This window comes from Manis pentadactyla, chromosome 10 (genome assembly GCF_030020395.1).
Source record: "Manis pentadactyla isolate mManPen7 chromosome 10, mManPen7.hap1, whole genome shotgun sequence".
NCBI lineage: Eukaryota > Metazoa > Chordata > Mammalia > Pholidota > Manidae > Manis > Manis pentadactyla.
In genome coordinates, this window is record NC_080028.1 from 52,163,687 (window position 1) to 52,180,510 (window position 16,824).

At 33.7% G+C, this 16,824-nt stretch overlaps 1 protein-coding gene across 3 annotated transcripts in view; it reads left to right on the forward strand.

Moving 5' to 3' along the window:
• The window catches only part of SLC16A7 (solute carrier family 16 member 7), a 172,900-nt gene extending 161,873 nt beyond the window's left edge, over positions 1–11,027 (forward strand). For all 3 annotated transcript variants that reach the window (XM_036894994.2, XM_036894993.2, XM_036894995.2), the window contains one exon: positions 1,435–11,027. In XM_036894994.2, coding sequence (XP_036750889.2) covers positions 1,435–1,703 — 269 coding nt within the window. In that variant the 3' untranslated portion in view covers positions 1,704–11,027. The remainder of the gene's footprint in view (positions 1–1,434) is intronic.
• Positions 11,028–16,824: the final 5,797 nt, after the last annotated feature.

The window sequence follows — 16,824 nt, forward strand, 5'->3', positions numbered from 1 at the left end:
TGATGATCTTGTTAGTAGAACAGTGTAATATAGGTACAGTGTGATTTTTAGTTTTGTTTGTTTCAGCCCATACTTTCACTGCTGCACTCATGAAAGCTAAAGCTTTAGTTCTAGAAATCATATGTGGTTTCTTGATGATGCTAAAAAATTCCCAAAGCATGTAGCAAATACATTGATATGGCAGCCAAAATGATATTAACTCTGATGGGGCCATACACCTACTGGTTATGTATTTAGAAGTATAACAATCACTGTTTGAATAGAAATGTTTGACTCCAGTTTGAAGGGAAAATTGGATTATGCAATTTTTGTTATGTTTATGGATGTGTCATACTAATCAAACAATCCTATTCCACCATTTACCTAATTAAAACAGGGAACTTTGTTCACATAGATCATTTCACAAGTAGCTAAATTGAATACTTAGCCACTGACTAGATGCTAGTCAGAATGATAGAGATTCTGACTAAACAGACAAATCTATAACAGAATCACCTGGAATAGGCATGTGATAAATAATACAGATTTGTGTACACTACATCTTGCTGATAATAATTATTGTAAAGAATTAGGTGCCTGCAGAAGCAAGAGGCAAAGCTAAGCATAAAGTGAAACATTTTCAAAAGTCAGTAAACCTTCAGATCATACAGCAGCAGGCTAGTTTTTAAGTGTTCTTGATAATCAAATGGAATAGGTACTTCCTGATTGGTTTGGCCCTTATAATCTAGATTGAGATAATGTAAAAAATTGTGATTAGCCCATAAAGTGACATGACACTTAACCAAGAGGTCTGGTGAAGCCATTTTGTAGAGTAGTTAAGAATATGGGATTCAGACAGACCTTGATTAGAGTTCATATTCTGCCACTCACTCACAATGTAACCATGGTCAAATTATAAGGATTAAATGAGATTATTACAAATAAAGTGTTTAGCTAGTGCTGGGCACAGAGAAACCATTTAGTAAATTTTGCCCTGTCAGGAACCTTATAAAAAGCCTTTGGGTCTTTCCTAAATAATGTAGTTTTCCCCTTTATTGATAAGTTGTGAAGCATGGAAAGGATGAAGCAATTAAAATGTATACATGTAAATAAATAGATAGATATATCTAATTCTACATATATAGTTACAAAAATGTATCTCACACATATGTGTATTTGTGAATATATATACCCACTTTGCCTTAGTTGTACATTTTTATTCAAGGCAATAATTTTAAATTTAATATTCTGGTAATGTAGTTGCATGTGCCTATGCTTGCCTTTTCTGTGCATATAGAAATCATAGTTTAGATTTTTTTTTCTTTGTTAAAGTCTCATTTGATATTAAGTTAAATAGGAACTAGGTATGCACTTTGTGGGAGACTTTATTTGAATATTTTATCATTTTATGGCTATTTTACTATGCTATCTTAAAAGATGTTCTTTGTCTCTTAGGCAAATTGGTGGATGAAACTGGACAATATAAATACATGTATCTGGCCTGTGGATCTATTGTGTTCATATCAAGTGTGTGGCTGCTTATTGGCAATGCTATAAACTACAGATTGCTAGCCAAAGAAAAGAATTTGGAACAAGCGAAGAAGAAAATGAACAAAACTGAGTGCAAAGAATCTGAACCGTTGAACAAATCTGAACATCATGATGATAATGTCCAAAATATGAGACCAAGGAGTAATCTTTCAGAGAGAGAAACTAATATTTAGCAAGAGTCGCATCGCTGATCTCAGTGTTTATGACTTTCTTATGAGTATTTTTTTTTCCAAAATATTGGAAAGGTTTTTAATTGAGATGTGGAGTCATCATTAAGGATGGAGATGCGATTTTCCTCAGTGGCAAATGTTAAATAAGTTTGCTTTTTAAAATTTATCTGGGCAGTTAAATTTTGAGACTATGCATATAAAGAATCCATGCAATGGGTTTATTACCATACATGACTCCGCTTGTGGTAATTAAAATCATTTTTAGTCTTCCAGTGAGTCCAGATTTTATTACAGAGATCTAAATCCCTTATCTCTGGTTTAAGTAGTAGAAGGAGTATGTTTAATTCCATAAGAAAGCCCTCTCCATATTTCATTTTTTATTTGATATTTAAATATAAAATGGAAATGAAGGAAAATTAATTTTTCCCTTTTGCATGTATGTGTGCCCAAAACACACACACATTCTCACATACTCACGTGCACACAGAGTATCTGGAAAACAAAAGACAAATAAGTAAAAAAATATTTACCACTGTACTTTTCATTTTACTTTAAATCCGTGGAGAAAATAGAAATGTGTATCTGCATACTACTTTATAAGTGGATTTTAAAGATAAGAACATGGGTGAAGATTAAGATGATCTTAATTTGAAAATGCAACTAACTGTTGTAAAAAGGACATTTCCATATACAATGTAAGTCTGAAAAAAGGAAAAAACTCCATTTTAGACTATTATCTCTGAGCACTGTTATGTTTGATCAATCCATGCACATGATTTCTTTAAGGGGGGCCATTAGTACCTGGTGCTAGAGAACAGAGCCCTCAAATAATTTTCAAAATTCTTACCTAATATGTAAATCAAATTAAAAGCCTAAATGACTCCTAGCAATGAGCTGTATCCATTGATTTTAAAAAGATTTTAGTTAGTAATCCAGAAAGTAATACCAGGGACTTCTTTTAATCAGAACCCAATCCAGGCTCATTGTCACACTGAGACATCATAGTGGAATCAACCACAATCCTGATTGGAAGGCTTACAAATAGGCCTAATTCTAACTTTTCCCAGCTCATAGCCAGTGATCAGAGGATTACTGTTATAAGTAATCCATCTGAGTAAAGCTTACTAAAAGTAGGAGGTGCTTATAACGAGCCTTCTATGCCCCCTCATTTTCCTCTACTCCCCAAAATGCAAAAGCAAAAAGCAAACCCCAATAGGCATTTTACTCAGCCACTAAAAATGCTTCATATTATAGGAATGCCAGCACTTGAAGAGTCTGCCCTCTACTGGTTAGACTTCCTGCTTCCTGTGAATACAACTAAACCAGGAGATTAGAAATAAACACTTGTAAACTGGAAGCTGTTCGTGACTTGGTATACACTTGGAAAGTGTAGGTATGGTTTATAATACATTAGCAAGAAATTTGCTATATTGCAGCCCAGGTTAATTGAGCAGTTTCTCATTTTCATAATTATGTGAAAACACCTAGAATCTGAATCAATCTTGAATCTAGAGGCATATGATAGTTCTGTGTGTTCAAAACCATTTTGAGTGATAAAGTATTTTTAAATAAGAAATAATGTGTGCATTATGGCTCGATTTGTGAGTTTTTACACCTATACATCAGACGTTTAAGATCGTGATTAATGAAAAGCATTTAGTGCTTGATTACTGAAGTGATGTCCCTCTTTAAGATATCAAAAGAAATCTTTTTTATTGCAGTAGAGGCCAGTGCTCTTCATATTTCCTAGAAAATTATACCTAAATACCAAGCTTTTGTGATGTTTAACATTAGGGAATTGATTTGTAAATTTTATGCACTGTTTAAGCATGTGGCTTATACTTAGGAAGCTATATAAAATTCCATTTTTCATTTAACATTCCCTTTTTTACATTTGAAGAGGTATTTGCATTTTTCAAATATTAGATAAAACAATATGTGCCAAACCATAGGTGAACAAATCAAGAAAAATGTGGCAGTATTGGCTGTTTTTAATTTAATTTCACCCAATGTTCAGTCTTGAATGAGCTGTTTTCATTATTAGTGTTTTTGTATCCAACCATAACTCATCACAAGAAATGTGGCATCATAAATTGTGTACTAAGTCTCCAATCTTAAACATTTCCAGAAAATGTACCGAATTCTTTGAAAATACATATTTAAATTAATATAGCTATCAGACCCCAGGAGGAAATTAAACAACGAAGTAATTTTCAAGGGGCATTAGGACTAAGGCTGCAGTCCCTTTTGACACATGCTGATAGAGACACGTTCGTGGGTACGTTCCAGTGACTCCTTCTATAGAAGGACATTTATTTTCTCATGAGTTTCTTGTTAAGTCAAAACTAATTTGTATTTGTTCTTTTGCCCTCTGGTCATCTTCATTAACTTTTCATTTCTAACACTGATTATCTTAAATTATTAAAAAATAAAAGGGAAGTGAAATTGCACATTCAAAGCACATGAGGGGACGTATACAGCCATGCCTGGCATAGCACTATACAAAGCTACAGATCACACACATAATTCCCATACATAAATGTTGAAAATTAAATTAGAACACACTTGAAACAGTGTTGTAAGCCCACATACGGTATTCAGAATTGTTCCAGGGGAAAATTAATTTTCTAGGTATTCACTTTTTCTTGCACTTGTTAGAATATATGCTATTTGAACAGAATCTTTCAAAGGTTGAGAAGAAATTATCAGCCTAGAACACTAATTATTATGTAGTCACATAAACGGAGGAGGAAGTACAGTTAACATCTGTGTCTGCAACAATTGGTGTAGAACGTTTTTCTTCCCCAAGGGAATAACAGGTTTTCCATGTTCAAGAAATCATGAGCAAGATCAGAACATACCATCAATATCCCTTTTAGTCCCATTCCTCCATTATGGAATTGTACAGAAGGAAGATTATCATAAACAAGGGTACTGAAATAATTTGTGATCACTGGCTAGTGTATTTTTCTGTTTGTGATGAATAAGCCCCCAGGATGTCTCACCATTTAACCTTAAATATGCCTACACTGGTTAATGAACAGAATATTGGGTATAGACTTGTCCTGGCCTATTATTCCCACCCTCTTTTCCGATCCTTTTTGGATTCAGTCAACACACTGAGAGACAGTGGATCAGGCTGTTAGTGTATGTCACCTTGGAGACTATGTTTTCTCAGTGTAAACTCACGGCTCATCAGTTTCATTCACCTACTTTATCTCATACCACCCCACCCTAGACACTAGGAAGTAAGTAGAATAACTAGGTTTGATATATTTGACTATGCACTTTAAAAAAATTGTTATTTTTTTACTCACTTTTCTCTGGCTGCACATGACAATCAAGTTTGAAAAAAAAAAGGATGATGTAAATGTCAGTTTTTATATTGAGGTTATAGGATGTAGTGATATCCTTAACCAGTTAGTTGGAACATTTCCCATCCAAAAACACCTTAAAAAAAAAAAGCTCTCATTTGTATCATATTTCAGATTTTTAATAAAATACAAAGTCATGATTGTTAGGCTCGATTTAATGCAAAAGGAGAAGGGAACTAATATTTATGTGTCATGTATTTTGCCTACATAATACTTTTTGATATTCAAACCAATCGTGTGGAGGCTGTTGGCCTCATGTAATAATTGAAACAAAATAAAAAACGCATGCAAAGAAGTTCAGCAAATTATCCAAAGTTAAAAGCTAGTGTGTGGCAGAACCAGAACAAAAACTCAGGTTTATATAAAAACAGGAAAAACCCCTGGGGTATCACTACCATGTTGCTTCCCTGTAGAAACTGTAGAAGCGAAAGTAGATAAAACAGATATGAAAAAATTAAACCTTATATGGTAAATCAATTAGGCTTAATAGCAATTTGCATTGATTTATTCAATGTTTATTAATGACTGCATTTTCTATAACCTGAATATATAATTTCAGGTTGCCTGCTTTTCTAGCCAATGCAAATTATCCCATATAATGGTAATGATTATATAATAGCCATGATTGTTTTAATGTGACTTTTTCATAAAAATAACGATATGCTTATATGACTCAGGCCTAATGTGTTTTCCCTGAGGTTGGATTTAGAAGAAAAATGTTATTTTCTTTATGGATAAGTAATTCCCATTTTGGTTGCTACGTATTATGATTCAAAATAAAAAGTACTTACTATGAAACTTTACATTCGTAACTATAATGATTCCCATATAGAGGATTGTCCCAAACTAACACAAATGTTTTTAAAGTTTGTGAGACACAAATGCTTTGGTTCATCTGTACAATATATATTAACTTTCATCATTTAATACAACTCCCCCTACACCCTAACTCAACTCATTTTTCATGTGTCCAGAGCATCTGTATTTCCATCCTCCCTTCTGTCCACTTGTTGTATAGAGGCAACACACACCACCGCCTTCGTCCTGTCCCTCTAGACTTTTCACGTCCTTAGAATATTGTTCTCCTTAGCTCTGTTTCAGAATGTACACTTCTAATGTTTTACGTGTATCACAGAGTCACTCGTGCTGCCTCTGGCCTTATTTGTGATTTGTAGGAATGGCTGTATTCCTGGAGCCAACACTATATACTCTGGGCCACCACCACTCATCTTCATAAACAAGGGAACCCGTGTGACTGTAGGATCAACTGAGGTTTCCTAGACAAGGAAGCATGCTTATATTCTACAAGATTGTTTATTATTATGAGTCTTCCTTATGCATGATAAATATATAATTGAATATAATTTGTAGGAATATAGAAAAATTGATCTTCCTGTCCTTGGCACTTGCTATCTGTGGATCTTTCTAATTTTCTTGACGTATCACAACTTGGAGAAACAAAGCTTACCCATCACAGCGTAGCACCATTACAAAACCTCCTGTAGGCTCTTCCAGTGTGGTGGCATCATATCAACTAGATTTCTTACCACAACAATTCACAGTACCAAAGAGCATTAAAATGACAGATAAAAAGTGAAATTACAGTCTGTATTCATCTCACTTATTTTTTTTTTTTTTGGTTTTGATTTCTGTATACCCATGTGCATGGTCTCATGTTTGAGAAGTGCACTTAAAAACTGAGAACACCAATTATCAGTAATTCTAATGCTTGTATAACCAGAATTATAAACTCTCCTTGTTGACAACTGAAAATAAATAATTTGCTGAGCTCACTTCATTTTTTGCAGTTCAGATTTTCTCTTCTTTGCAATCAACTGTCCACTGAGTTTTAACTCTTTACAAGGTGCTGTGATCTGTGATTTATTTTAGTCTTCTCTCTCCTACTGCTTTTCACTTTCATTTATTGCAGTTTATGAAAGAAGTACAGCATTGAGAATCACAATTTAGGTCTCCACCTTAAGTGGAAAAATAATATTGCAAAAAAGAATTTTTGAGTTTAGTGGAGCATATGGGAATATTTTGAGACCAAATTATTTTTCCCACCCAAATACTGTGCCTTACTTCCCACCTTCCTTTTTTTTCTTTTTTTCCTATAATTATTTAAAAAAAATATTTCCCTCTCATTGTTTTCACAAAGTCTAGGTCTTCTTCAACATGTTTTCATCTAGTTATGGACATTCTTAGCACAGAATTTTTGCTGCTTTAGCAGGCTTTCTTATGCTTCAATTTGCATGAGCTCCATGATTTTCACTCTTCATACATAAATGTTAATAAGATGAGTAATATTCAGGACTATTTTCTTAGGCAGTTATTCCATGATCATAAATTCAATGCCATTTCAGCAAATATTTTTTCTTCACATGGCAAAATAAGCTTTTTTGTTTCCTTATTTTTAACTCAAACATGGTAAGGTAAGTTAGAAAACCTGTGGATGAGAACACTGATACTCAATATTCTATTAGAGCTTAAGTTGATAAATGCTGTTCAGATGAACAGAATAGTGGGATTCTTATGTGAATTTCAGGGTGAGATGTTAAAAAATATTCTTCTGACTAAGGCTTTCATTCTGGATTTGTTGTTTTTCATATTCATCTAAAATGTTTTTTAAGTTAGACCCACCTTATACAGCTTGGCCATTAGAGTAAAAATTTTGACATACTACTTAATAGACTTTATTTTTCTACCATATGCTTTCTATTTCTAACTAAAGAATATTTCTGAATTTAGTGAGAAAGGACATGTGAATTAAAATGTTTGTTTTCTAAGCATTAGATGTAATTGCAATTTAACTTGTATTGCATTTTGTTTCTGATATATTTGTGTATCAAAAGATAGACTTAAATAATTCATTTCAGCATCTCAAACATCTACATTAGGTTTGCTAGATACCCACATTTTTACAGAATAAGACTAGAACAGGTTAGGAGCTTTGCCTAAACATGTATCTGTCCTTCGAGTAAATGCAGGGTTGGAAATTGTACCTAGGTCTTTTGACCCCTAACCCATTTTTTTCTCCATTTCAGTACATATGCCATCCTATTTGTAATCATGAACTTTATAGAGTGAATACATATTTTCCTGGAAACACTCTAACCCTACTCGATAAAATCTTTATTGTCAAAATGAATATATTTCTCCTAACTGAATCATACTTTGCAGAATCATACTTGTAAATTTAATTTGAAAATATAATTTGAAGAATATTTGCTGATTCCCACAGCAGGTAATTCTAAGTTGAACCTAATAACTAGTAGGATTTTGCACAATATATGTTGCTGTAGCAATATCTATGTCATTTAAAAAAATACCAATAATGTGTTTATAGAACCCATGTGACAGTATTCCATTAATTCCATTTTTTTGCTTATGCTTTTATTTTATTTTAGAAGCACCATTTGCTTGTTTCCTAGAATAATGCCAGAGTACAGAACACAGTACAAGTTTTTTACATTATTAAGTCATATGCAAGAAATGATGCCATCATATAACCTTAAGGAGAACACCCCCAAAATATTTCTTGATCCTAAGAAACTGAAGATGGTTAAAATTGTTAGGATAAGATCTAGTTAAAAAATTCTCGCTTGTTAAAAGGTCCTTCTATGTAATTAACACTGAAACCTGTAACAGTTGCCTGGCAACAGGAAAACTAGAGTTTCTTTTATCTTAGAGATACCATCTACCTCCATCCCCATCTTATTGAGATATTCTTTCTGGATTTATCCCTTTAGATTCCATTCCAGAAAAGAAAAAAGTCACTTCTAAATAAAAGATCCTTGGTGAAGGGTGTGAAAGCAGTAATCTATTTTTACCCTAAGAAATAGTTTTACCCTAAGAGATAGTTTACCCTAAGAAAACACCTTAGTAAAAGTTTGGATAAACTGATGCATCACAGTAAAATCTTCAGTGAACAGGGTCCTAAACCCATTGGCAGTCGGTGATGTTTGGTTAGACTCAGCCCAGGTGGCAATGCCCTTACTAAGTCTCTGTCATGCATCGTGGCAAGCCCTAGTGGCGTGGGTATATCAGCGAAATATAAGGCACCTTCTTTGTGATGATATAGGTGAGGTTGCACATTACTTAAATATGTGTTGGCTAAAGAATTTCCTATGTTGAAGATGGAAGAGCAGGACCTTTCCAAATATTTGCTAAAATTTACATTTGATTTGAAACTTTTCATTTAAAAGCCCTTCCCTCCAAAGATTTTAAACTAGTGTGTAGGTTAGTATTTCCTAGAATGAACAATTCCCCATTTGGGAGGAATTTTTGAAAACATTTTATTTACTAGTAAGATTGATTTGTTAAGTCTGTTTTATCCCATTATTACATTTGGGCAAATGTCAAAAGTCAGATTATTGTGATAAAAGTTACACATGATGACAGTGTAACTTTTATACGTCTTATATAAGACATTCCTTGGCAATAGCCACACCTAGCTACTTTTTCCAAGAATTATTCAGGGATTGGATTTAGAGGTAGAATTATTTTTAAATATAAATTATATCTTAGGCTATATTTTTACGATTTTTAAGTGAAAAAAAATCTACATATAGTTGCTTTGTTCCATAGGCATCTTAAAGACCAAGTGATCATCTTATCACATGATGTACCAACAATGATTGCTGTGATAGTGAAATAAAGACCAGGGTGGCTCTGCTTAATACTGAGCTGATACAGTTAGTTGTTTTTGCATGTACATATTTCATTTTTCAAAAGATCAGTAAGGTATAAACCAATTTAAATGCCTGTCCAAGTTTGAAAATACAAAAACCCTCTTCTTGTTGCCTTCTTACAGATGAATGTACTTAAAGTGATTGTGATTTAGTCTTGGAATATCTATTTCTGTAAGTTTTCCACATATGCTCTGAACTTGGCAATAAAACATGGAAAAAATTAACTGAAAAGGAAAGATCTGCAATTTTCATGTGAGTACATGTTTTGTTTTAATGAAACATAAGTAGATTTATTTAAATCAGGAATATATTATATTGATCATTTTAAAAGTATATTCAGTTCAATATGTTCCTACTTTATTTTTAAGCAAACTTGTTTGACTACTGAATCATTTACCACTTAACTTTAATTTATGCTGTCTGTGTTGTAGTTTCTAAGTTTCACTACATAACTAATTTGAAACCAAATATCAAATTCCTCAGTGGGAATACACATTTTGCCTGTGGTTTTGAATGTATTATCAAGTTCATCTCTTACTAGACTGTGAGCTCCTTGTGGACAAGGACATAATATTAGTTTATGGTAACAGCTTTAATGCTTGGCAAAGTGCCAAGCAGAGAATAATTCTTTTATTGAATTCTACAGTATTCTGTGACACAGGTTGAATGTATATTAGAGGAGTTTGCTGGCTAGTTTTCAAATTATGAAGTAGAAAACAAACACCTGTAGTATTTTCTTTATCTTAAAATTTAAAGATCTTGAACATTTCATTTTTATATTGTCAGTAAACATTCTATGCAAATGTTGAAATATGCAGCAGCTGAACTTTATGGTGCATATTAACTAGTTTTATTTTCTGTACAGAATCAGAAATGCTAGTTAGAATTCCTGGAAATAAATGTTGACAATCATTTTATTGACCAAAGGTGCTACTTATTTTCCAATTGACATTCATCATGAGCACTCCTATCTGCTAAGATTGATTTATTCTTTTTTTTGGCAGGAGCAGGCAGGCAGAGGAGTACCAAAAAAATTAGAATATTCTTTTTTCTGAATTATGCAGTTTAGCACTGTATGTGTTCCTTTGTACTCTCTTATCATTGTATTTTAATTATCATTTCTTATTGCTCACTAATTTTTCTTGCAAGCCTATGCTGTTTCTTAGGAAGTATATGCATATATATTTATATAATATGTAAGAAAAAACTGTACTGCTTATTAAATTAAAGTGACAAATAAATGTTCATGTTAAATTTTGAAATCTACACTCCTTTTTTTTAAAGACCACTAAATGCTAATCTGTGCTGCACTGATCAAAATATAATTTCCAGCATCAGCTCAACTGTGAGGGCATTACATTTTCTGAGTGGACATAACTGAATAATGTCAGTGAAAGTCAGACACAGCCAAAAGACAAGCCATTCCTAAGGACTGAAATGAAAGTCTACTGCTTGTTCTTGTTTTTATTTTTTTATCAGTATGCAGTTCAGTGGATTTACACAGAAGGAACACACTCATCTCAAAGAGAACATTAGCTGTACGACAAGCGCCCCTCTAACCACTTCCCAGCCTACTATCCCTCCTTTAACTTTTTAAAAATATACACTATTTCTCAGAGCAGTTTTAGGTTAACAGCAAAATTGTGTAGAAAGCACAGGTGCCTCATACACGCCCTGTCCCTCACACGTATAGCCTTCCACACTATCAAAATCCCTTACCATAGTGGTACACATGCTACAACAGAACCTGCACTGAGACATCACTGTGACCCAAAGCCTGAAGTTCACATGGGGGTTCAGCTGGGGTTATATATTGTATGGGTTTGGACAAATTTATGATGACCTGTATCCACATTTATATTACCATACGGAATAGTTTCATCGCCTTAAAAATCCTTTCTGCTGTGTTCCAGCAGCCACTAATTTATTCCTGTCTCCAGTGTTTTGCCTTTTCTTGAATGTCATGTATTTGGAATCATACTCTATGTAGCCTTTCAAAGTATGTAGCCTTCTTTCACTTAGTAACATACACGTAAGATTTCTCCATACTTTTTCAAGGATGGAGAGCCCATATTTTTTGGAGCCAACTGATAGTCCATTGTCTGGATGCACCACGGTGTGTCCATCCGCTTACTGAAGGACATCATGGCTGCTTCCAAGTTTTGGGAATTATGAAAAAGCTGCAATAAACATACACATGCAGGTTTTAGTGTAAACTGGGTCATATGGTAAGAGTATGGTTGGTTTTGTAAGAAACTGCCAAACTGTATTCCTAAATAGCTATCCCATTTGCACTCCCAAATGGCTATCCTGTTTGCACTCCCACCAGCAATGAATGGGAGTTCCCGCTGCTCCACATCCTCACCAGCATTTGTTGACTGTTCCAGACTTTGGCTATTCTAAAAAACGTGCAGTGGTATCTCGTTCTGTCAGCATTTTCCGGATGACATATGATATGAAGCATCCTTTCTCTTTGCCATATGTGTATCATTGGTGGTGTGCCTGTTAAGGTTTTGGCCCATTTTTAAATTGGGTTTTTGTTTCTAATTGTTGGGTGTTAGGAGTTCTTTTTTATATTTTGATTAACAATCCTTTATCACATAAGTCTTCTGCAAATATTTTTTTCCCAATCTGTGGCTTACCTTTTTGTGCTCTTGACAGTCTCCCATAGAGCAGAAGTTTTTAATTTTAATGAGGTACAGCTAGTCAATTCTTTCTTTAATAGATTATGCCTTTGGTGTTATATCTCAATAATTATTGCCAAATCTCAGTCATCTTAATTTTCTCCTATGTTATCTTCTAGGAGTTTTATAGTTTCACATTTTACACTTAGATCTATGATCCCATTTTGAGATCATTTTTGCGAAGAGTGTAAGTTCTGTCCTAGATTCATTATTTAGCATGTAGTTGTCTGTTCCTTTGTCAAAGATCATTTGACAATGTGGGTCTATTTCTGGACTCTCTCTTCTGATCCACTGATCTATTTGTCTATTTTTTTGCCAATACCACACTGTCTTGATTACTGCAACCTTACAATAAGTCTTAAAGTTGTCTAAGTCTAAAAGTTCTCCACCTTTGTTACTCTCCATCAGTATTGTGTCAGCTATTCTGGGTCTTTGCCTTTCCACATAAACTTTAGAATCAGTTTGTCAATATCCACAAAATATTGCTGGGATTTTGATTGGAAGTACATTGAATCTGTAGATGAAATTGGGGAGAACTGCCTCCTGACCATATGGTATCTTCCTCACCATCAATTTGGGATATCTTTCCATTTATTTAGTCCTCCTTCAGTTTTGTTCACCAGAGTTCTGTAGTTTTCCATATACAGATTTGCTACATATTTTGTTAGATTTACACCTAAATATTTTATTTCCTTGAGTGCTAAAGAAATGGCATTGTATTTTAATTTCAAATCGTACTTGTTACTGGTATATAAGAAGGTGATTGACTTTTATATATGTAACCCATATATCTGATAACCTTAATGTATGTGCTTAAAAGTTCCAAGAGTGTTTTTGTTGATTCTTTTCAGACTTTCTACATAGACAAGCATATCACCTGCAAACTGAGACAGTTTTGTTCTTCTTTCCCAATTTTTACATCTTTTATTTCCTTTTCTTGTCTCTTCTTCCTTGACCTGTGTGTCACTTAGAAGTATGATGTTTAACCCTTAAGTGTTTGGGGTTTTCCAGTTATCTTTCTATTATTGATTCCTTAATACCCTTGATGTCTGAGAACAGACATTTCATGCTTTCTATTATTTTAAATTTACTAAGGTGTGTTTTATGGCCCAGTATGTGGTCCATGTTTATGAATATACCATGTAAACTTGATAAGAAAGTATATTCTGTGGTTGTTGGATGAAGCCATCTATAGATGTCAATTACACCCAGTTAGTTGTTTGATAGTGTTGTTGAGTATAATATGTCCTTACTGATTATCTGCCTTCTGGATCTGTCCACTTTTGATAGAGGATGTGTGAAGTGTCCAGCTATAATTGTGATTCATAGCTTCTCCTTGCAGTTCTGTCAGTTTGGGTCTCACATATTTTGATGCTCTTGTTGTTAGGCACGTACACATTAAAGATTGTTTTGTCTTCTTGGAGAACTGACTCTGTTATCATTATGTAATGTCCTTCCATATCACTGATCACTTTCTTTGCTATAAGCAAAGTCTGCTTGCTCTGAAATTAATGTAGCTACTCCTACTTCTTGATTAATATTAGTATGTTATGTCTTTCTCCATTTACTTTTAATTTATATGTGTCTTTATATTTAAAGTGGTTTTCTTATTGACAGTATATACTTGGGTCTTGTTTCTTACAATCTTTGTATTTTAATTGGTGCATTTAGGCCATTGATGTTCAACATGATTACTGAACAGGTAGACAAATATCTGCCATATTTGTTACTACTATGTGTTGCCCTTGTTCTTTGTTCCTATGTTTGTCTTCCACTCTTTTTCTCCTTTTTTGCCTTAATTGAGCATTTTATAATTCCATTTTCTTTCTTTTCTTAGCATACTGTTTATACTTTTTTATTTTTACTTCTTTTAGTGGTTGTCCTAGTGATTGCAAATTAAATTTACACTAACTCAGTCAACTTTCAAATAGCACTATATCATTTCATGGGTAGTGCAAGTATCTCATAATAGCAAAATAATCCTAATTCTGTCCTCCCATCCCTGTATCATTGCTGTAATTCATTTCACTCACACAGAAGCATATATATACTTATAAGCATACATAATTGAATACATTGTTGCTATTATTGTTTTGGACAACTATTATCTGTTAGATCAGTTAAGTGTAAGATAAAAATTTAAATTTTCCACTTATTTCTTCTCCAGTGCTCTTCCTTTCTTACTGCAGATCTGTGTTTCTGACCTATATCATTTTCCTCTTCTCTAAAGAACTTCTTTTAACATTACCTTTAAAAGCAGGGAAATTCTCTCAATATTTGTCATAAAAAGTTTTTATTTCACTTTCAGTTTTTCAGGATAATTTTGTGGTGTACATAATTCTATGTTGGTGGGCTTTATCTTTCAGCATTTTAAATATTTCATCCCACTCTTCCTGCATGCATGGTTTCTGAAGAGAAATTGGATGTAATTCTTATCTTTGCTCTTCTGTAGGTAAGGTTTTTCTGTTTTGTCTGGATTCTTTCAGGATTTTTTTTTCTTTTCATTACTTTTCTATAATTTGAAAGCAATATGCCCAGGTATGGGTTTTTTTAACATATTTACCTCATGTCTTTGGAGATTTCTGGATCTGTTGTTTGCTTCAGTTGAAGAAATCCTCAGTCATTATTATTTTAAATATTTGGATCATTTCTCTCTTCTCCTTATAACCCCATTATGCATATGTTACCTTTGTAGTATCCTCACAGTTCTTGAACATTCCATTCTATTTTGTTTTGTTTCAGTCTTCTATCTCTGCTTTTCAGTTTTGGAGGTTTCTACTGAGATATCATCATGCTCACAGATATTTTTTTTCCTCTGCTGTGTCCATTGACTAATAAGCCATCAAAACTTTTCTTCATTTCTGTTCCAGTGTTTTTGATCTCTAGCATATCTTTTTGGTTCTTTTTTAGAATTTCTGTCTTTCTGCTTAGATTACCCATCTGTTTTTTAATACTGTCTACTTTGTCCATTAAAGCTCTTAGCATAGATGTTTTAAAGTCCTGGTCTGATATTTTCAACATCCTTGCCATGAATTAGTCTGGCAAAAAAAAAAAAGATTTTTTGCCTTTTAGTATGTCTTGTAATTTTTCTTCCCCCTGATTGCCAGATACAATGTACTGGGTTAAAGGAACTGCTTAGTAAACTTTCAGTAATGTGGTGGTAAGTTGTGGAGGGGGGTGGTAAGGTACAGTAAGGTGTGAAGATTTGTATAGTCCTGTGATTAGATCTCAGTTCTTTAGTGAATCTATCCCACATTGAGTTCACAAATACTTCTTTATGTGAGGATGGCTAGAGTGGGCTGGGTTTAGATGTTTCCCTTCCAACATGTGGAAGGCTAGAGTTGACTTCTCCAACTTCCTCCAGCTGGAGTTGGATATTTCCCTTCCCCCAACTCAACTAGTCTCTGATAAAACCTCAGCAGGTCAGGCTCTGGTTAAATAGTTTCTTCTGAGGATAGACCTTGTTAAGAACAGAATGCTCTGGCATTTTACAAAAGGGTTCTTTTCCCTTCCTCCTGCCAGAAGCATGAGGGAATTTTTCCCAGTTATACACTGTGAGGACCTCTTAAAGCTCCTGAAGGTAAAACCAAAAAGTGTGGGGCTCCCCTCTGACAGTGCTCCCCTGGAATTTTTTACTCACACTTGCTCACACATTGCCAGCAGTTTTGTGAAGTCCAGGTCAAGTTTCCTTAACCTGGAGCTGCTTCCTGTGGAATTTGCTACTCACTGGGTTCTGCTCTGGTAAGTTGTTACTCTCTATATTTGCCTGTCTATTTCTCCAGTTTAGGGGGCCGCAGTCTTCCTGGGTACCTCTCTTATGGATTGAAGAAAAAATGTTAATTTTTCAGTTTGTGCAACTTTTTCATTATTAAGATAGAGTGGCAACTTCTATACTTATCCATGACAGACCAAAACCAGAAGTTCCTTTTTTTTAATTGCCTTTATATGGATCTCACCTTCTATTCATTATTTTTAATTCAAGAATATTATTCAGCGTTTTTTGTCATGAACTTTTATCACAATGTTATTTCAAATTAATGATTAAAACTACATTTTTAGAATGATAAAAGAAATGGCTCTGAGCAACCTAAAAAGTGTTGCTCATGATAATGGGAAGACTTGTATGCTTATATATAAAGTACATTTAATGGGGCATTGGTATTAAACTTGTACCAATCTCACCTCCTGGCCAAACTATCTTGACACAGGTATATCTAGAATGAAATTATGTAACATCTCCATAGAATTTTTTTTTTATAATCTGAAATTTAGAGAATCTCTTGTGGAAAAGTAATATATGTACAACAAAAAGACTTGGAGAAACATTAAGTACCATAGATTTACATTTGATTCATATAAACAGCATTGGATGGAA